Source organism: Pongo pygmaeus, chromosome 4, assembly GCF_028885625.2.
Source record: "Pongo pygmaeus isolate AG05252 chromosome 4, NHGRI_mPonPyg2-v2.0_pri, whole genome shotgun sequence".
Taxonomy (NCBI): Eukaryota; Metazoa; Chordata; class Mammalia; order Primates; family Hominidae; genus Pongo; species Pongo pygmaeus.
In genome coordinates this window covers 176874018-176897041 of record NC_072377.2, presented here as the reverse complement: position 1 = coordinate 176897041, position 23024 = coordinate 176874018, and the positions used below count along the sequence as shown (strand labels likewise).

At 39.7% G+C, this 23024-nt stretch overlaps 1 protein-coding gene across 7 annotated transcripts in view; it reads left to right on the top strand.

Annotated features, from left to right (window-relative positions):
• The window catches only part of FBXW11 (F-box and WD repeat domain containing 11), a 148052-nt gene that overhangs the window by 114713 nt on the left and 10315 nt on the right, over positions 1–23024 (top strand). For all 7 annotated transcript variants that reach the window (XM_054488686.2, XM_054488684.2, XM_054488681.2 and 4 more), the window contains 4 exons: positions 3228–3365; positions 16673–16791; positions 18245–18494; positions 21893–22011. In XM_054488686.2, the coding sequence (XP_054344661.1) occupies positions 3228–3365; positions 16673–16791; positions 18245–18494; positions 21893–22011 (626 nt within the window). The remainder of the gene's footprint in view (positions 1–3227; positions 3366–16672; positions 16792–18244; positions 18495–21892; positions 22012–23024) is intronic.

Sequence of the window (23024 nt, the reverse complement as noted above, 5' to 3'; positions counted from 1 at the left end):
AACCTTACAGTGGTTTTGAGGGAGTAGATATTACTCTTCCCATCTTTACAGCAGCGAGTCCTTTGCCAAAGTTACTACTTGACCTAGGTATTTTCTACCACAGTGGGCTACCTGCCAGTTTTAAAGGTCTGGTTTTTCTAAAAAAAAAGACCTGGCTTATAAGCATTCAAGTAAGAGTCAAGGTTGTCAGACATCATGGGGGTAGTTTTTTAGGCCGGCATAGTTGACAGGAAGTGCTACTTTCTTGTGCAGGTGGCCTTGGGAATTGAGAAGAGGATTTACCCAGGGTTGGTGTGCAGCAAAGCAATCAACTCCCTGATCTGGCTCCGTGTCTCTTTCGTGGCTTTTCAAAGCAAGCTACACTTTGGGATTCAAGAAACTAATGATTCTAAAACAGGCCTAGGCGAGGACTTTGTAAAATGACACATCAAGAATTGGTTGACAAACTATTTCTTTTAAAATGCAGAAACTTATTTGAGAAAAGTAGGCTTTTTATAAGTATTGAGAAGCTAAGCCATTTGCTAACTTCTGTTCAACTTAGAATGAAAGTCTGGTATCTAGCAGAGCTTTTGAGAGGTCCTGTTCCCTAGCTCTTACTTGAGGGTTGGGGATAGAGGGTATAGCCCACCCTTTAATGTTGTTGTCGTCCTCTGTCCAGACATCTCAGGGGACTGATGTATCACAGGCTGAGTATGTACCAGACCCTGGCTCCTCTGTATAGTCTTCTCTGCTGCGTCTTCAGGGTTTTGGGTACAGTTAAAGATCGTAACCACATCACCCACTTCTAGGAAACATTTTAGAGCAGCGGGAGAGCATGGAGGAAATTCTTTTTGGTATAGAGATTCCCCCCACCCCCTCTTTTAAATTAAAATAATTGTTTCCCCCTCAGACTCTCATGCGGTAGTAAATGTGCTTTTTCTAGTCATTGAAATATAGAGCATAACAAAGCTACTTACTGCTTCAGTGTCATTTTAAAGCAATTGTATACCTCTTAAACCTAAGAACAGCTTGATAACACCTGACATATATGTAAAGACATATTATGTATTCATCTCTGTAATACTTTGGGTTCATATGACATCATACATTCTGTAGCAACTCTGTGGGCTCCCAGAGGGTGTAACGTGAACATTGGTAACTACTGCCAAGAGTCACTGGCCACAAATTAGACTTGTTACCAGTACATCTGCCTACTAAATCAGCATTTTCCTGGAGTGCTTAGCATGCTGAGATGGCACAGTCACTATCTAAAAATACGTTGTTTCTCTAAATGATTCCATGCGTTGAGTTCTGCTTAAGAAATGCCTGTATTCTGGACCTCTTTTTAAAAAGTTGCTTATCCGGACAGATCTGTTGTCTACTTTGATAGAGGTAGCAGAGATGGTTGGGTTAGTTTTTTTTTTTTTTTCTTTTTGGTTTTGAAGTGTGCTTTTGTATATTTTACCAAGTCACTAGAGATGATGACCCAGGCTAGGAAGTTCTGATTTGGTGGCAGATGGACAAATGAGTACTTCCCCTCTCCTGGCATCTCCATGGCACCTCCTTGCATCTCCTGAGCATGGGAAATATGCCATCCTGCCCTCACGGATGTGTATGGGAGCTCCTTGAGGGAAGATACCGTATTTCCAGGACTCTTGCTGAGCACTGGGGCCACAAATGATGGAAATAATCACTTTTTAAGTATACGTGTATCGATATCTCCAGCCCTCCATTTCCTTTTCTATAAAATGCGAACAATGATTCCTGCTTCAGAGTTATGATTAAATTAGCTACAAAACATATAAAGTGAGTGGTATAGTGTTAGAAAAGCATAGTGTCTGGCACATAGCTTTCAGTAAATTTTAACATTTTAGAGTGCACAGAAGGATACTATCTTCAAAATAAGAAATACAGTTTGTTAGATGTCAGCAGAGCCAGTAATTAAGTACTCCTTTCGTCAACAAAGCAAATAATTAGACTTTTAGCTGTACAGAAATAATTAGCTACTCAGAGAGAAACTATATCCTGAACTGAAGTGTAACAGGTTATTGAAATCCTTGTTGTCCCCTAATTTCAAGGATCAGGAATTCAGACTTTAGTTACTCTTAGTAGAGACATTGTATCTTTTGAGCCTTAAAAAAATCACTTATATCTACTATCAGAGTTTAGGTCTTCTGGTGCTCTGGGTATGACCTACTTCTTCACTAAACTTGTCCCAGTGTCTCAGGCTATAGAGCTCATTATCTCCCTTAAGTCCTGCAGCACTTAGAATTTTTATCACTCATTGGCACTTTTGGAATTGTTACTGATCTTACGTTCTGTGTGCACTGCCTCAAGAGGCAGGCCCATCCTGCTTTGTAGGCATTGAATATGTTAGTAGCAAAAGCATGGGTTTGGAGTCAGAAAGAACTGAGTGTGATTTCTAGCTAGTCCGATTACTGATTTTGTGGCTGCAGGCAAATTAAACTCTGTTTTCTTGTTTGTAAAAAGGAAATAATAAGTACTTCCTTCCTTCCAAGGTTATTGTATGGATCATTTAACCAAATAAACTTAGTTTAGTGTCTCTCTGGATCCAGACACCATGGGCCTAGATATTGGAGTGTTGCCTCCCTGAATGCAGTATGTCTCCTGTTGATCTTTTTATCCTCAGTGCCTAGCACAGTACGTGGAATATATTAACGTCTCAGCAAATGTTGCATGAATGATAAGAGGAATAAGAATCCAGGGCTAAAATGCACCATTTTTACTCTACAGAAACATTAGGAAGGTTAAAAATGATAAATAAAATTCTTCCTATGTAGTTGGCTTATAGTAGTTGCTCACTATCTTTCCTCAGTGATCAAGACAATGCTTTGTTTGGATATGTAGATTGTCAATATATGCTTAATGATGGTTTTTTAATTGGCATTAGGGAGCGACCCGATGAGTTACTATTTATTTGCATGTTTTGGGTGCAAACGGCATTCTTTAAACATACTGAATTCTGTCTAGGCCAGTTTTTTCAAGCCCAGTCCAAAACTCATTGGAAATCCTATGACAGTTGCCAAATGGGCAGGGTAAGTTTAAGAAAAAACATTGTTGGGTTAATGTCTTACTTGGAAAAGAGCATGATCCTATCCACAGACAGTTATGCAAACCAAGATCGGGGTATCGGTGGTATGCTGTTTCTGGAAGCAACACCAAAGTCTGAAACCTAATAGAATAAGTTGATGCACAAAAACTCATCTCTTGCCTCCTTTTTTCCCTAGACTATAGAATCTAACTGGCGGTGTGGACGACACAACTTGCAGAGGATTCAGTGCCGCTCTGAAAATAGTAAAGGTGTCTACTGTTTACAGTACGACGATGAAAAAATTATCAGTGGCCTACGAGATAATTCTATTAAGGTGAATGACTGAATTTTTAATGTATTATTTTTAGAATCATGGCTATGTGTTAGACACTAGATGTGACAATCTTTCCATTTACTCTAGATTGGTTTTTATCTCTTCCACTCAATCTTGGCAGCTCTCAGTGTAGTTCTAAAGAACTAGAGCCAGAGCATTTCCCCGAAACTAATACAAGACCCTGGATTGTCTCACTTCTTATCCTTCTCTAGGCACATTCACATTCTATATTCTGTATTAGGTGTAAATAGAAAATATCCCAGTATCACAGGGCTCTTGATTACTTTGCCAGCTGGGATTGGTAGTTTATAAACCAAAGCTGTTACCTTTTATGGTTCCTGAGAAGGACTCAAATAATAATACCACAGAATGATAGAGCAACTTATATTGTTTTCATTAACTTTTCAGTAGTAGATAAACTGGATTATTTCTCCATGTTTAATCTGTTTGATGGCTGATCCGATCTGATTTTATTTTACATTGTTTGTATCTTATGTCCTCATATTTAAGAAAACATTGAGTTTTTTAAACTTTGTAAAAAACACTATAACTTACAAACAGGGAAGTTTGCTCTTTTGTTGTATAATTCTGTGGGTTTTGATAAACACACAGACATGTATAACTGTTACAAAAATCACGATATGGAGCAGCTCTCTCATTCCCCCAATTCCCTTGTCCTGCCTGTTTCTTATCCTGGGCTTTTCTGCCTCTTTCCTGTGCTTACCCATTCACCTGTTGAAGGATGTTTGTGTTGTTTCCAGTTTCTGACAATTATGAATAAAGCCACCATAATTATATACCTGTAGGTTTTTTGGGGAACATAAGTTTTTAGTTCATTGGGTGAAAACTGAGGAGTGGGGTTACTGGCTCATATGGTAAGTGTATGTTTCACCTGCTAAGAAACTGCCCAGCTGTTCTCCAAAGTGCCTGTACCATTTCACATTCCCATCAACAGTGATGAGAGTTGTTTTTTTTTGAGACGGAGTCTCTCTCTGTCACCTGCCTCCTGGGTTCAAGGAATTCTCCTGCCATCCTACCTCAGCCTCCTGAGTAGCTGGGACTACAGACATGTGGCACCACTCCCAGCTAATTTTTTTGTTTTTAGTAGAGATGGTGTTTTGCCATGTTGCTCAGGCTGGTCTTGAGCTCCTGACCTCAAGTGATGCGCCTGCCCCAAAGTGCTGGGATTACGGGCGTGAGCAGCCACCACACCCGGCCTGAGAGTTGCTTTTGTTCTGTATCCTTGTCAGCCCTTGATCATCTCAGGTTTTTTTTTATATTAGCCATTCTAATAGGTATGTGAACATACCTCATTTTGCTTTAAATTCACATTTCCCCAGTGATGATAGTGAGCATCTTTTTATGTGCTTACCTGCCATTTCTGTATTCTCTGGTGAAGTTTCTTTTCAGATCTTTTACCCATTTTTAAAATGGGTTCTTTGTTTTTTTATTACTGAGTTTTTAGAGTTCTTTATGTAGTCTAGATACGTCCTTTGCTAGATATGTTTTGCATATATTTTTCCCAATTAGTTGTCTTTTCATTTTCTTTTTATTAAAAAAAATTTTTTTTTGAGATGGAGTTTTACCCTTGCCTGGGCTAGAGTGCAATAGCACGATCTCAGCTCACTGCGACCTCCGCCTCCCGCATTTGAGCAATTATCCTGCCTTAGCCTCCCGAGTAGCTGGGATTATAGGCATGAGCTACCATGCCCGGCCCGGCTACTTTTTTGTATTTTTATTAGAGACAGGGTTTCTCCATGTTGGCCAGGCTGGTCTCAAACTCTCGACTTCAGGTGATCCACCTGTCCTGGCCTCCCAGAGTGCCCCGATTACAGGCGTGTAAACCACCACGCCTGGCCGTCTTTTCATTTTCTCATTTTCTTAATGATCTCTTTAACGGAGCAAAAGATTTTAATTTTTTTTTTTTTTTTTTTGAGATGGAGTCTCACTCTGTCACCCAGGCTGGAGTGCAGTGGCATGATCTCGGCTCACTGCAACCTCCACCTCCTGGGTTCAAGCAATACTTGTGCCTTAGCCTCCCAAATAGCTGGGACTACAGGCGTGAGCCACCACGCCCAGCTAATTTTTGTATTTTTAGTGGAGACGGGGTTTCATCATGTTGACCAGGCTGGTCTGGAACTCCTGGCCTCGGGTGATCTGCCTACCTTGGCCTCCCAAAGTGCTGAGATTACAGGCGTGAGCCACTGTACTTGACAGAAGATTTTAATTTTGATGAAGTGCAACTTACCAGTTTCTTCTTTTATGGATCATGCTTTCGATATTATATCCAAGAAGCCTTTCTCTGAGCTTCGTGAATCTGTAAATTTACGTCTTTCATTCATTACATTTCAGAAGTCTTCAGCCATTATTTTTTCAAATATTTTTTTCTGTACCAATTTCTCCTTTCCTTCTGAGACTCTAATCACATAAATAAATACTAGATCTTTTGATATTGTTCCACATTGTTTTCAATCTTTGTTCGTCCCATTTCTGGATAATTTCTATTGGCCTATCTTCAAGTTGACTGAATTTTTCATCTCTTCATCTCTATTCTCCTGTTACCCTCCGCCCCATCAAGTGAGTTTTTAATTTCAGGTATGATATTTTACAGTTTCTATTTCTCTGCTGAGAATTCTCTCTTTTTTATTTACCTCAAACACGTTTATCTTTATCCTGTGGAGTACAGTTAGAGTAGGTGCTTAACATCTTTAACCATGTCAGCATCTGGGTAACCTCCAGCTTGACATCTGTTGATTGTCCAGTCCCCTGAGATTATTCATCTTTCTTGATTTTTGTATGCCAGGTAATTTAAACTAGTATTTTGGGCATTGTGGATATTATGTTGTAAAGACTGTGGGTCCTGTTATAATCCTCTGGACAATGTTTTTGGGTAAGTGTGTTTTTAAGCAGTTAGTCAACTTAGTTGGGTTCAGAACACAAGTTCTGTCATGACATCATCAGAGGGGTTGGGGGGATGGCTCTAATCTCTTTTGCACTGTTCAGAGCCTTTGCCATATGCCACTTTGGGTCTGTCATGGGCTTTCACTACTTAGAGGTTAATCTGAGGCTTCAGCAATGCTTTAAATATCAGCTCATTGAGGCAGCCTTTGCTGTGCTGGTTCAGTCTGTTCTGTGCATATACAGCTCAAGGGTAAGCCCAAGTCATGTGTTGTTTGGGTTCTTTTATTTCCAGTTCTTTCCTCTTGGATTTCCCTAAGTCTCTTCAGCCCATAAGGACACTTTTTTCCTTTTCCTCTGGCCAGAAAAATTGGGTCACTCTTGGAATTTTTTTATCTTTTCCATTGTTCTGCAATGTGTTGTCATGACTGGAGCCATGAGCCCTGTGAGAGAAGAGAGAAAAGAAACCCCTAGGGATCTCTTTTTTCCAGCCTCTCTGCCTAGAAAGAGGGATTTCTTTCAGAATTTTAGCTGCATGTTTTGCTATTTCACTGTATAGCTTCCTGGTCAGGGCCTGCCTTTGAGCAAAAGCCACAATAGGAAGAAAAGAGAAAAAGCCGGGGATGGTGGCTCATGCCTGTAATCCCAGCACTTTGGGAGGCTGAGGCGGGTGGACCACTTGAGGCCAGGAGTTCAAGACCAGCCTGGCCAACATGGTGAAACCCCGTCTCTACTAAAAATGCAAAAAATTAGCTGGGCGTTGTGGTGGGCACCTGTAATCCCAGCTACTCGAGAGGCTGAGGCATGAGAATTGCTTGAACCCAGGAGGTAGAGGTTGCAGTGAGCCAGGATCACACCACTGCAATTCAGAGCAAGACTCTGTCTCCATAAAAAATAAAAAAAAAGAAAGAAAACAGAAAACAACAAAGAAAAATAATGGCAAATTCACCCCCATGCAGATTGTTTGTTCACATTTTGACCCCTTGCCACATCTACCTGTTGTCCCCTCTTTCCCCTTACTTTTCAGAGTTCTTATCAGAAGTTTTTAGTTATAATCAACTGAAGAGATAGGTTGTAGTGGGCTTTCTCCATCTTGGCACTGTTTTCTGTTATTGTTCTACTTTGGGTGAAATAAAGCTTTTCTGCTTTTTTTTTTTTAAGTTTTTATTTTTTGTTTGTTTTTTAAAAAGTGAAATAGTGGAATTTTAGTAATTCAGCTACCTAGGTCAAACGCACTCTGAATTATAGAATATAAGAAACTGTTCTGTTGGTTTCCTATACGTATGGCAGTGTTTGCCAAAAGATATTCTGTGGATGTGAATCTAGAGGATGTTAGCAGGCATTCTAGGCAGAGAATAATGCCCTCCAAGGAAGTTTAGATAACACTGCATGCTGTGTCTCCAGCTTAGAAATTCACAGGATACAGTAGCATATAAAGGCTCTGAGAATGCCTACAATACAGACAGACACTCAGTATTTCCCAAGTTCCAAAACTTATTTGACCACGAAACTCTATTTTTAATTTTTTTTTTTCTTATTTTTTGAGACAGTCTCGCTCTGTCGCCCTGGCTGGAGTGCAGTGGCATGATTTCGGCTCACTGCAACCTCTACCTCCTGGGTTCAAGTGAGCGATTCTCTTCCCTCAGCCTCCTGAGTAGCTGGGACTACAGGTGCCTGCCACCAGGCCTGGCTAATTTTTTGTGTTTTTAGTAGAGATGAGGTTTCGCTATGCTGGCCAGGCTGGTCTCAAACTCTTGACCTCAAATGATCCTCCTGCCTCGGCCTACCAAAGTGCTGAGATTACAGGTGTAAGCCACTGCTCCTGGCCCACAGAACTCTATTTTTATGTATACTTGATAGCCCTAACCTGTGGCTACCAATATACTCTAGAAAGTGTGACATATGCTACTATTTAATACTGGTAGTTTTTCTTTTTTTTCTATCAATTTATCATTTTATTTTATTATTATTTTTTATTATACTTTAAGTTTTACGGTACATGTGCACAACGTGCAGGTTTGTTACATATGTATACATGTGCCATGTTGGTGTGCTGCACCCATTAACTCTTCATTTAACATTAGGTATATCTCCTAATGCTATCCCTCCCGCCTCCCCCAACCCCACAACAGGCCCCGCTGTGTGATGTTCCCCTTCCTGTGTCCATGTGTTCTCATTGTTCAATTCCCACCTATGAGTGAGAACATGCGGTGTTTGGTTTTTTGTCCTTGCGATAGTTTGCTGAGAATGATGGTTTCCAGCTTCATCCATGTCCCTACAAAGGACATGAACTCATCATTTTTTATGGCTGCATAGTATTCCATTTTCTTAATCCAGTCTATCATTGTTGGACATTTGGGTTGGTTCCAAGTCTTTGCTATTGTGAATAGTGCTGCAATAATACTGGTAGTTTTCCTTTAAGGAATAGTTAAGAATGGTTTATAACAACTTTGTCAAAGCATAGTCTGGCTGTGGGCTTGGAATTCATTTACACTAGATGTGTTTTCTAAAGAATTCTCTTAATTGTGGCACATCCATTTGACTTAATAAGACAGAATAGTAGAGCAGAAGTACGCTTTGAAGAGATTATCTAGACCAGTGGTTGGAAACCTTTTTTTTGCCCTATTCTGCACCAATCCTTGATCACTAATCACTTTAAAAATAACTCAGGTTCCATTAGGTCAGAAATTAAAAGCAGGCTTTGCTATTGTAGATATTATATTTCAGTGTCTACATCATTTATAAAATCTTGTCCACTTGCAGTAAACTGTAGAGTCACTACAAATTATGATGGTATTGTACATGTCAAGAAATAGGTGCACAGAGTCTATTTTTAATAGTTCAATCTTTGAAAACATTCTCATCTCCCATTAAATATCAACAATATTGATAACTTGGGAACACTGGAAAGATTAAAAGAAGGGAGTGGGTTTGGTACGTAAGAAGTTACTACTTCTCCTGACAACAAGTAAAAATCTGAACAAACTGAAAAATCAACCATTCTACTTAGATTCATAAGAGAAGTGAGGTCACAGGAGAAGCTGCTGCCCCACAAATTGGAGAGATAGGCAAATACAGAGAATCATAACTCACTGGAGCAGAAACGTCCGGGAGAACCAGTGCCTGGGTAGGGTAACCTGAACTGTAATTGAAAAATTGCTGGAGGCTCAGTGTGGGACAAGTCTGAGAAATAAAAACTGAGGAGGACCCAGTCATCAGGGCTCCCCACCACACTTTTGTGAGTTTTACCTGCAAGAGCTCTACCAGATTCTCTCAGTGATTATCCCAGAAAAATCTCCTTGTGTTTCCAGCAGCGGGAAGGGAAAAGAAACTTTTTAAACTATACTAGGTTATTCTGTACTTCTTGATAAGGTCTACCTTCAATAGAAACTGCTTAGCCAGAGCCAGAAGTGCTGAGATTTTATAGAACCTGACTGACCTGGGGAAGGGAAATATACAACTCCAGCCCTCTCATCCATTTGGTCACGCATAAAGGGGTGAGGAAGAACTGAGAAGTACTTGTGAAGTCTAGAGGTAGAGGCTCACTAAAAGACTCAGACCTAGTCATGGAACTATAGAACGCTTCCCTTCTTGAAGGCCTGTTTATAGGATTTCGTTTTGATTAATGTATACAAATCAATAGCTCTTCTATAAACCAACAGTAACCAAGAGGAGAATCACATCAAGAACTCAACCTCTTTTACAATAGCTGCAAAAAAATAACGTACTTAGGAATATACCTAATCAAGGAGTCAAAAGACCTCTACAAGGAAAACTACAAAACACTGCTGAAAGAATTCATGGATGACATGAACAAATGGAAACACATCCCATGCTCATGGATGGATAGAATCAATATTGTGAAAATAACCATACTGCCAAAAGCAATCTACAAATTCAATGCAATCCCCGCCAAAATACCACCTAATACCAAAACCAGGAAAGGACATAACCCCATTCCTTTCTCATTCTTCACAGAATTAGATAAAACAATTCTAAAATTCACTTGGAACCAAAAAAGAGCCCATGTAGCCAAAGCAAGACTAAGCAAAAAGAATAAATCTGGAGGCATCACACTACCTGATTTCAAACTATACTATAGTGCTATAGTCACCAAAACAGCATGGTACTGGTACAAAAATAGGGATATAGACCAATGGAACAGAATAGAGAACCCAGAAATAAACCCAAATACTTACAGCCAACTGATCTTTGATAAAGCAAACAAAAATATAAAAGTGGGGAAAGGACACCCTTTTCAACAAATAGTACTGGGATGATTGGCAAGCCACATACAGGAGAATGAAACTGGATCCTCATCTCTCACCTTATACAAAAATCAACTCAATATGGATTAAGGACTTTAAACCTAAGACCTGAAACTATAAAAATTCTAGGAGATAACATTGGAAAAACCCTTCTAGACATTGGCTTAGGCAAGGATTTCATAACCAAGAACCAAAAGCAAATACTACAAAAACAAAGATAAATAGCTGGGACCTAATTAAACTAAAGAGCTTTTGCACAGCACAAGGAACAGTTAGCAGAGTAAACAGCCCACAGAGTGGGAGAAAATCTTCACAATCTATACATCTGACAAAGGACTAATATCCAGAATCTACAATGAACTCAAACAAATCAACAAGAGAAAAACACAATGAACTCAAACAAATCAACAAGAAAAAAACAAACAATCGCATCAAAAAGTGGGCTAAGGACATGAACAGACAATTCTCAAAAGAAGATATACAAAATAGTCAACACACATATGAAAAAATGCTGAACACAGGAAAAAATGCCCGACAAACATGATAAAATGATCAGAGAAATGCAAATCAAAACCACAATGTGATACCACCTCCTGCAAGAATGGCCATAATAAAAAAATCAAAAAACAGTAGATGCTGGCATGGATATGGTGAACAGGGAACACTTCTACACTGCTGGTGGGAATGTAAACTAGTACAGCAGCTATGGAAAACAGTGTGGAGATTTCTTTTTCTTTCTTTCTTTTTTTTTTTATTATACTTTAAGTTTTAGGGTACATGTGCACAATGTGCAGGTTTGTTAAATATGTATACATGTGCCATGTTGGTGTGCTGCACCCATTAACTCGTCATTTAACGTTAGGTATGTCTCCTAATGCTATCCCTCCCGCCTCCCCACACTGGGGCCTGTTGTGGGGTGGGGAGATTTCTTAAAGAACGAAAAGTAGAACTACCATTTGATCCAGCAATCCCACTACTGGGTATCTACCCAGAGGAAAAGAAGTCATTATTTAAAAAAGACATTTGCACATGCATGTTTATAGCAGCACAATTCACAATTGCAAAATTGTGGAACCAACCCAAATGCCCATCACTCAACGAGTGGATAAAGAAACTGTGACTGATATATATATGATGGAATACTATGCAGCCATATAAAGGAATGAATTAACAGCATTTGCGGTGACTTGGATGAGATTGGAGACTGTTATTCTAAGCAAAGTAACTCAGGAATGGAAAACCAAACATTGTATGTTCTCACTGTTGTGTAAGAGCTAAGCTATGAGGACGCAAAGGCATAAGAATGATGCATTGGACTTTGGAGACTTGGAGGGACGAGTGGGAGGGGGGCGAGGGATAGAAGACTACAAATATGGTGCAGTATATACTGCTTGGGTGATGAGTGCACCAGAATCTCACAAATCACCACCAAAGAACTTAGGTAACGAAATACCACCTGTACAATAGCTTATGGAAAAATAAAAAAAAAAATTTAAAAAAATCAATAAAAAAAGAAAGGCTAGAAATTAATATAATGTCCAATCATACCACAGTGGATATAAACTAGAAATCAGTAACAAAAAGAAGCTGGAAAAATTCCTAAATACTTTAAGATTAAATAACATAATTCTAAATAGCACATGGATCAAAGAAGAAATCTCAAGAGAAATTTTAAAAATATTTTGAGGCTGGGCACAGTGGTTCACGTCTGTAATCCCTACACTTTGGGAGGCTGAGGTGGGAGGATTGCTTGAGCCCAGAAGTTTGAGACAAGCCTGGGCAACATAGGGAGACCCTGTCTCTACAAAAAAATCAAAAAACATTAGCTGGGCATTGTGGCATGCGTCTGTAGTCCCAGCTACTCAAGAGGCTGAGGTGGGAGGATCACCTGAGCCCGGGAGGTCAAAGGCTGCAGTAGGCTGTGATTGTGTCACTGTATTTCAGCCTGAGTGACAGTGTGAGACTTTCTCTCCCTCTTCCTTCCCTGTGTGTGTGTGCACGTGTGTGCACATGTGTTCATGTGTGGGTGCGTGTAACTAAATGAAAATGAAAGCCCAAGTTATCAAAATCTGTGGGATGCAGTGAAAGCTTAGAATTTTATAGTATTGAGTGCATATATTAGAAAAGAAGAAAGACTAAAAATCAGTCATCTAAGCTTCCACCTTAGGAAACTAGAAAAAGAACAGTTTAAATCCGTAGTAAGCAGAATAAAAGAGTTAATGAAAATTAGGGCAGAGATCAATGAAATTAATAACAGGAAATCAATAGAAATAGGTAAGGAAACCAAAAGATGTGTCTTTGAAAAGATGAGTAAAATTGATAATTACGTTAGCTATGCTAATGTAGAAAAAAAAAGGACTCAGATTCCTCATATTGAAATGAAAGAGGAGACATCACTATAGTTCTCATGAGCATTAAATGAATAATAAAATAATATGAACAACTCCATGTTTACAAATTTGATAATTTATATGAAATGAATTAATTCCCTGAAAGACACAGTCTTCCAAAATTGACATAAAAACAAATAGGTAATCTGAATAGGCCTTTATCTGTTGAAGAAATTGAGTCAATAATTAATTACCTTCCAAAACAGCACCAGGCCCAGATGAGTTACTGGTGAATTCTGTCAAACATTTAAGTAAGAAGTTAGACCAGTTCTCTACAATTTCTTCCAGAAGATAGAAGAAGAGAGAATATTTCATCACTTATTCTATGAGGCCATCATTACCTTAGTACTAAACTAGATAAAGACATTCAAAGAAAACCACAGACCAATATCTTCATGTTTAACCTTCAAAAATCAATTAATGTAATCCGTCATATCAATAAGCCAAAGAAGAAAATCACGTCAATTGATGCAGAAAAGGCGTTTGACAAAATTGAACACTCTTTCATGATAAAAACCCTTAGTAAACTATGAATAGAGGAGAACTTCCTTAACTTGATAAAGAGTATCTACAAAAAGCCTATAGCTAACATCACACACAGTGCTGAGAAATGTGAAACTTTCCCACTAAGATCAGGAATAAGACAAAGATGTCCCCACTCACCACTACGTTTCAACATTGTATTAGAACTCCTAGATAACACAATAAGACAAGGTATACAAATGAGAAGGAAGAATTAAAACTGTCTTTGCTTGTAGATGACATGATTGTAGAAAAAAATGAAAACATCAACAAAAAAAACCTCCTAGAACTAATAAATGATTATAGCAAGTTTGCCAGATACAAGGTTAATATACATAAGTCAGTTGCTTACCCATATACCAGCAATGAACAAGTGGAATGTGAAATTAAAAACACAATAACATGGCCGGGCTCAGTGGCTCACGCCTGTAATCCCAGCACTTTAGGGAGGCCGAGGTGGGTGGATCATCAGAGGTCAGGAGTTTGTGACCAGCCTGGCCAACATGGTGAAACTCCATCTCCACTAAAAATACAAAAATTAGCCGGGCGTGGTGGCGGGCGCCTGTAGTCCTGCTACTCGGGAGGCTGAGGCAGGACAATTGCTTGAACCTGGGAGGCAGAGGTTGCAGTGAGCCGAGATTGCGCCATTGCACTCCAGCCTGGGTACAGAGTGAGACTCCATCTCAAAAAACACAATAACATTTATATTAGCACCCCCCCCCGCAATGAAATACTTAGGTATAAATCTAACAAAATATTTATAAGATCTATGTGAAGAAAACTATAAAACTGATTAAAGAAATCAAAGAACTAAATAAATGGGGAGAGATATTTCATGCTTATGGGTAGGAAGACTATTGTAAGGATGTCAGTCATTTCTTCGTAAATTGGTCTGTAGGTTCAATGCAGTCTCAATCAAAATCCCAGCAAGTGATTTTGTGGATATCTACAAGCTGACTGTAATGTTTATATGGAGAAGCAAAAACCAGCATGATACTGAAGTAGAATAAAGACAGGGGACTAACACTACCCTACTTCAAGAATTACTGTAAAACTGCAGTAATCACAATGGTGTGGTGCTGGCAACAGAATGGACAGCTAGATCCATGGAACAGAATAGAGAGCCCAGAAATATATACCTTCATAAATATAGTCGGCTGATCTTTTACAAAGGAGCAAAGACAATACAGTAGAGAAAAGATTGTGTCTTCAACAAATGGGGCAGAAGCAATTAGACACCATATTGCCTCCCTTACCCTGAAACAGTCTAGACCTAGATCCTATATACTTCACAGAAATTAACTCAAAATGGATTAAAGACCTGATTGTAAAACACAAAATCATAAAATTCGTAGAATATAACATAGGAGAGAATCTAGATAATCTTGAATTTGTTGATGACTTTTTAGATATAATACCAAAGGCATGACCCATGAAAGAAAGAATTAATAAGCTGGACTTTGTTAAAGTTAAAAATTTCTGCTCTGTGAGAGACATTGTCTAGAGAATGAAAAAACAAGCCACAGACTAGAGAAAATGTATGCAAAAGACATGCAAAGAACTCTTGAATCTCAACAGTAAGAAAATAAACAATTAGCTTAACCTGATTTTTTAAAATAAGGCATAGATCTTAACAGACATCTCACCAAAGAAGGATATACAGATGGCATATTATAAGTATGTGAAAAGATGTTACACATTGTAAGTCATCAGAGAAATGTGAATTATAACAGTGAGACACTACTACACACCTGTTAGCATGGCCAAAATCCAGAACACTGACAACACCCAATGCTGGCGAGAATGTGGAGCAATAGGAAGAGGAACTTTTATTGCTGGTGGAAATAGAAAATGGTACAGCCACTTCAGAAGGCAGTTTGGCAGTTCTTACAAAACTAAACATACTTTTACCATATATACCACTTAGTATTTACACAACAGAATCGAAAACTTACGTCTACACAAAAACCTGCACTCAGATGTTTATGGCAGCTTTACCCATAATTGCCCAAACTTGGAAGCAACCAAGGTGTCCTTCAGTAGGTGAATGGATAAATAAACTGTAGTACATCTAGACAGTGGGATAATTTTCAGCACTAAAAAGGAATGTATATCAAGCCATGAAAAGACAGGGAGGAACCTTAAGTGTATATTACTGTGTGAAAGAAGCCAATCTAAAAAGGCTACATACTGTATGATTCCAACTCTGTGACATTCTAGAAAAGACAAGTCTATGGAGGCAGTAAAAGAAGCGAGAAAAGGAACACTCAGAGTGTGAAAACAACTGTTCACAACATTTTACCTCCTTTAATCCTTTCTTCCTTTTCTAAAATATACATAGTCATTGTGTCACTTTATAGATAATTTTTGTTCTGATTTTTAAAAATGCTTCACTTTGTAATAAAGAATGATATTTTCTCATTAAACACTTCATAGTTTACTTTGAGACTTTTATGAAATGCTGGACATTTCATTTTCCAATTTTTGTTTTTGTAAACATAGGGGTATGCATTTGTAAAACTTCTTAATAGACGTTGTCATGTTGCTTTCCAGAGAGTGAGCCAATTCTTTTTTATTAATTAATTTATTTTTATGGGACATAAAAATAAAATGACAAAGCAGAGTCCTGCTTTGTTGCCCAGGCCAGAGTACACTGGTGTGATTATGGCTCACTGCAGCCTTGCCTTCTGGGCTCAAGCAATTTTGTGACCTCAGCCTCCTGAGTAGCTGGGACTACAGGCACACACACCACCACAACTGGCTAATAACACACACAACACACACACACACACACACACACACACACGCGCGCGGATATTGGCTTGCTATGTTGCCCAGGCTGGTCTTTAACTTCTGGGCTCAAGCGATCCTTCTGTCTCGGCCTCCCAAAATGTTGGGATTATAGACATGAGCTACAGCACCCATCCAGTGAGCGAATTCTTTTCACAGACTTTATTTTTAAAAAGTCCCGTTTATGAGGCTGTTGATAAGTGTACTGAGATCAATAGCTAAGGGTTCAAATTAAGCAAAACAGCACATCTATCCTAGTAGTTAATCACTATTGTCTGTATTCCTTCTTGTCATTTCTTACCTGTCTGATATTCAGTGTTTCTTATTTACTGTAACCCAAGTGTGTCTTATTTTATAATCAGAACACAAGGTGGGACAGTAACATTCATCAAAATATAGTATAATAAATCATCGTTTGTGGCTAATCTTGTTTCAATAGATATGGGATAAAACCAGCCTGGAATGTTTGAAAGTGTTGACAGGACACACAGGCTCTGTCCTCTGTCTGCAGTATGATGAGCGTGTCATTGTAACCGGCTCTTCAGATTCTACAGTGAGGTGAGTGATCTGGCTTCATTGTTCTTAACTTGTAAGCCTTCCCTGAGAAAGTCTGAGATTGACATCCTCCTCTGGGAGAGGCATACACAAACTTACATTTTTACATGCTGTATTTCAAACTACTTTTATTGTAGACATGTTTGTGCAAATTAGGCAGGAAAGCTAATTTTTGTTAAGGGTGTTCTATTCCTATTGCTGTTCATTGTAGAGATGACAACATGCTTTCCTGTAAGAGCATATACCAAGTATTAGGCTGGCTTTCTTCTTTTGGGAAACTGTAGTCCAGAGCAGAGAGGAGACACTCACTTCCAGGAGTCACTCCTGGACTCTTTCGCCACCCCTGCTTGAAGCATGCTTAGTATCCTCTCCTGGACTCAGTGCTTCCATACCCCTGCTTCTGCCAGAGATCATGTCTCAGCCTCAGAGGCCTGAGTCTTTCCCCCTCTGCCCTGTGTGAACTTGTCCTCTTAGGAGATGAGCATTACAGAAAAGCCGTGATGTGGAAATGCTGCTTCCAAATCCCTGGATGTACAAAGCAGTTGGGAGACCCTGGCTTTGTCCATAAAGCAGCTGGGTAAAGAAGTGGATGTGGTGATTGATGAGGCATCATGACTTACCCAGTTTGCAGTGGATAAATGATAGACTCAGAGGCCTGTCAGAGGTCAACAAGAACTAAGCTTGGAACCATTCTCAGTTCTTCAGCCAACAAGCCTCCTTCTTCCTGTCATCTCAGACTCAATACAAAATCTACTATCTAGAGGAATCATCTTTTGCCATCAGCACGAGCCTGCAAACACCGTCCCGGAATACCTGACTGCTAAATATACCTAAACTCGGGCAGAGCCAGAATTAGCCACCTTTTCTGAAACCATCTCAGTACTTCTCAGCAAATAAAGAAATTGCTTTTAGGGGCCCCTTTTAATCATGTCCTTAGGTTCATTAAGAATAGACCCTGTCTTACTCCATTTGTATTGCTATAAAGGAATACCCGAGGCTGGGTAATTTATAAAGAAAAGGGGTGTATTTGACTCATGGTTCTGCAGGCTCTGCAAGAAGCATGGCACCAGCATCTACTTCTGATGAGGGCTTTGAGCTACTTCTACTCATGGCAGAAGGCAAAGGGGAGCCAGCATATGCAGATCACATGCGAGAGAGAAGCAAGAGAGAGCGGGGAGGTGCTAGGCTCTTTTAAACAACCTGTTCTGTCAGGAACTAAGAGTGAACTCCCTCCTATGAGAGTGGCACCAAGCCATTCATGAGCGATACACCACTGTGACCCAAACATCTCCTGCCAGGCCCCACCTCCAACATTGAGGATCAATTTCAACATGAGATTTGGTAGAGTCAGACAAACTATATCCAAACCATTGCAGACCCAGACAGAGCTCAGATACCAGAATCATTTCCTGGCTGTCTCTGTAATTAAGCATCATGCTTTTCTCTTCTCTCCTAGAGTGTGGGATGTGAACACGGGTGAAGTTCTTAACACATTGATCCACCACAATGAGGCCGTACTGCACTTACGCTTCAGCAATGGACTGATGGTGACCTGTTCCAAGGACCGCTCCATTGCTGTGTGGGACATGGCTTCTGCGACCGATATCACTTTACGCCGTGTCCTGGTTGGTCACCGGGCTGCTGTCAATGTAGTAGACTTTGATGACAAGTACATCGTGTCCGCCTCTGGTGACAGGACCATCAAAGTAAGTATGTCTGCAGTCATAACCCTACCTGCTCCTGTCCCATTTAGAACAGAGACAAAGCAGAGGTGGCTTATACCAACCTGGTACCTGGCAAGATCTTTATTTTCCTCTGTGCTTATGAACCCTTGAGGCCATCCCACTCTGTATATCTCTAGAGTTGTAGGCAAGGTAGGAGGAAAAGCCATGGGTCCAGAAGAGGGAACAGTCTTCTGTTTCATGACATGAAATTCTTGATCACCTTTTTAAGGGGAAGAGTGCTAACGTGTTGAGCATGTATTGTGTGTTGGGAACTTTACATTATGGTCTCAGTTAACACTCCTAGCACTCTTGAGGTAGGTGTGGCCCCATTTTACACATCTGGCTCAGAGAGTAAAGGATTGTGTTGGTGATCATCACAGCTAGTTAGTGGCAGAGCTTAGATATTTTATTTATTCACCTAATTTTGAGGACTCGCAGTGCGGTGGACTCTGGGCCGGATGCTAGGGATATGATGATGAAGAAGACATGTCCTTGACTTCAAGAAGCTGAGTATGCGGTGAAGGGGGAGACAGACTTGTAATAAGGAGTTGAAGTCTAGGGTATCCCTAGGATATGGTAAATGCAGTCCTGATTCCAATATCCAAGCAAACTTTTTTGAATTTTAGCTTTCTTATGCTTTTATAACAGCTTTACCGAGATACAGTTTCCATGCCATAAGATTGAACATTTTAAAGGGTGTAATTCCGTGGCCTTTAGTACATTTGCAGTGTTCTATAACATTACCATTGTCTAGTTCCAGAACATTTTCATCGTGCTCTAAAACCCTCACACTCATTAGCAGTCAGCCTGTGTTTCTTCCCAGTCCCTGGTGATCACTCATCTACCTTCTGTCTTGGGATTGGACTATTCTAAACACTTCATATAAATGGAAGAATACCTTATGTGGCCTTTTGTTTCTCGCTTCTTTCACTTAGCATAATGTTTTCAATGTTCATCCATGTGCTTTGTAGCATATATCAGCTTTGTCCCTTCTTTTTTTTTTTTTTTTTTAAAGTACAGATGGGGTCTTGCTTTATTGCCCAGACTAGTCTTGGACTCCTGGGCTCAAGCAGTCCTTGGCCTCCCGCAGTCCTTGGCCTCCCAAAGTCCTTGGCCTGGGATTACAGGCATGAGCCACCACACCCAGCCAGTACTTTGTTGCTTCCAGTGGCTGAATAAAATTTCATTGTTCATCTGTTTATTAGTTGATGGACATTTTAGTTGTTTCTATTTTTTTGACTATTACAAATGATGCTGTTATAAATATTAGTGTGGAAGTTTTCATGTTTTTAATTTTCTTAGGATGGTAACTCTGTGTTTAACTTTTTTTTCCTTTTGAAGACAGTGTCTCACTCTGTCACCCAGGCTGGAGTGCAGTAACACAGTCATGGTTCACTTCAGCCTTGACCTCCTGGGCTCAAGCAGTCCCCCAGTTCAGGGACTCCTGAGGCTCCCACCTAAGCCTGCCAGAGTAGCTGGGAGTACAGGCACTACCAGGCCCGACCCTTTTTTTTTTTTTTTTTTTTTGGTAGAGACCAGGTCTCACTTTTTCGCCCAGGCTTGTGTTTAGCATTTTGAGGAACTGCCGAACTGTTTTCCAAAGGCACTGCACCATTTTACAATCCTGCCAGTGGTATATGAGGGTTTCAGCTTGCTCAGAAGAACCTCCTTTTCATGACCAGCACTGGATAGCACTCTTATACCTAGCCCCACAAATCACAAAGTGTGTAGCATCAGGCTTTACATTGGATAGCTGGGAAGCTAAACAACTAGGATTTATATGCGGCAACTTACTCCCACAGTCACACCAATTGGTATGAGACCAGTGCCTGGAAGTTGAGAGGGTTTGAGCTTTATTACAAAATAGCTGTTTCATAATACCAGCATGGAGGATTTCTCCATATCCTTGCCAACACTTGCTATTATTTGTCTCTTTTATTATATCTGCCCTAGTGAGTGTGCAGTGGTACTCTGTGGTTTTGCTTTGCATTCCCTTATTACTGATGATGCTAAACAACTTGTTGTATGCTTATTGGCCATTTGTGTACCTTCTCTGGAGAAATGTCTATTTAAATCTTTTGCCCACTTTAAAAATTGGTAATTTGTCTTTTTATTATTGAGTTATAAGTTCTTTATATATTCTGGACACAAGTCCCTTATCAGATACATGATTTGCAAATATTTTCTCTCTTTCTGTGAGTTTTCTTTTCACTTTTTTGATGGTGTCCTTTGATGCACAAATGATTTTAATTTTGATGATGTTCAATTTATCAAGACTTGTATAGTTTCAGTGCTTATGTGTAGGTCCTTGATCCATTTTGAGTTAAATTTTTGTTTAAGGTATGAGGTTGGGGTCCAGTGCCATTCTTTTACTTGTGGAAATCTATTTATCTATCCCATTCAGCTACAAATGCAGCTGGTAAGATAATTCAGGGCACTCTGGTTGCTGTGTGTCTCCTTATTTGTCTAATAATATGTTTAGCTATGAACATCTAAGTCAGATCACAAAAGAGGGGATTATTTATTCTACATACATACAATTAGAAGTAATGTGTCAAAACAAATGGAGCTGTTCCAGAAAATATGCTGGAAAAGAGGATGATATGAAACGTGAAACTTTTTGTTTGTTTTTTGAGACAAAGTCTTGCTTTGTCACCTAGGCTGGAGTGCAGTGGCACTAACATGGCTCACTGCAGCCTCAACCTGCTGGGCTCAAATGATCCTTTCACCTCAGCTCCCTGAGTAGCTGGGACCACAGGTGCATTCTGCCATGCCCAGCTAATTTTATTTTTTGTAGAGATGGGGTTTCACTATGTTGCCCAGGCTGGTCTCGAACTCTTGAGCTCAAGCAATTCTCCCGTCTCAGCCTCCCAAAGTGCTAGGATTAGGTGTGAGCCACCATACCCAGCTGGAAGCTTTTTTATTACATTAGCTCCATGGAGTTTGAAATGTCAACTGGTATAAAAACATAAAATCTGGCCCAAACTCTTTCCTCCAGGTAAATGAGCGTCCAAACCATCCAGGAGATGTTCTCTTTGTAACGATCTCAAAGACTGGAGACTTCACTTCCCTCCGTGTTTCATTCCAGTGTTATCACTCAGCAGCCAAGAAAATTTTATGCTGTCTAGTCTGCCCCCCAGCCTCCCAACTTTGAGTTAGAGAACACCGTATTTTATAATCACATATTTGGGTCATTCTCAGAAGCTCTGTCTTCTTAAGAAAGGTATATTGTGGGAGGACTTTCCTGCGTTCATTCTTTAAAATACTGTTACAATCACATATTTGGGTCATTCTCAGAAGCTCTGTCTTCTTAAGAAAGGTATATTGTGGGAGGAGTTTCCTGCGTTCATTCTTTAAAATACTGTTAATTTGTTATACAGGTCTGGAGCACAAGCACCTGTGAATTTGTTCGTACTCTCAATGGGCACAAGCGAGGCATTGCCTGTCTGCAGTACAGGGATCGGCTGGTTGTTAGTGGATCATCAGATAATACCATTAGGTGGGTAGAAGTTGGTGTGCTGACAGAGCAGGCTGATTTTCGCCACATTGTTGACTCATCTCCTAGTTCTGAATGCTCAAAACAACTCATGGTAAATGGGATGTTTCAGACAAGAAAGCTTTAGGTAACTTTTAGAAATGTATTTGGCTCTGTATACTCAAGTGGGAAAACCGTGTGTGCCCTGGGTGTTCTTCCAAGATTCTCCCAGTACACAAAGTTTTTTAACCTCAAGTCCACCCGGGATCACTTAATACCAGAGCACTTCAGAACAGACGAGGGTGCTGCAGCTCAGCTCGCTCTGATTTCCCTCATCTGTGAGCTCCCACCTCCCTACCTAACACATGGGAGTGTACTTTATTTTTTTCTCCCAAGACTGCATCTGTTCCTGCCAGGTCATTTACCTCCCTTTTTCCTTCCCAGCACTCAGCCTCCCTGCTTTCTAATAAATCTGACTAATCTTAGACATTTTATATCTTATTAAGAACATCCCTTCAATATGTGCTTAATTATCCCATGCCATTACCCCACTGTCTCAACACACTCTAGTGGCATTACATAAGTGACTAAACTTAACTTTGGTTTATAATCAAATTGACTAATGTTTGGTCAAAATAAAGATAGGATTCAAGATTATTTAAAAAAAAAATTTGTTTTTTAAAGGCAGGCAAGCAAGCACATGCTAGTAGCTTTACATAAGTGACTAAGCTTTACATAAGCTTTACATAAGTGACTAAACTTTGGCGTTTATAATTGCCTAATGTTGGTCAAAATAAAGATTGGGTTTAAGATTATTAAAACTTTTTTTTTTAAGGCAAGCAGATAACAAAAAAGCTATTTAAGTTTGCTTTATCACTTTAGGCTTTAAGATACCATAAAGTTAGTTTAGAGCTTAAATCTTGATTCTCTTATATTTGTCATGCTTTGTGGTATTACTTAGTGTTTCATCAATAAACAGTTCTTAACTTCCTCATTGGAATTGTCAAGGTTTTACAAGATAGTAATGTGTATTATTC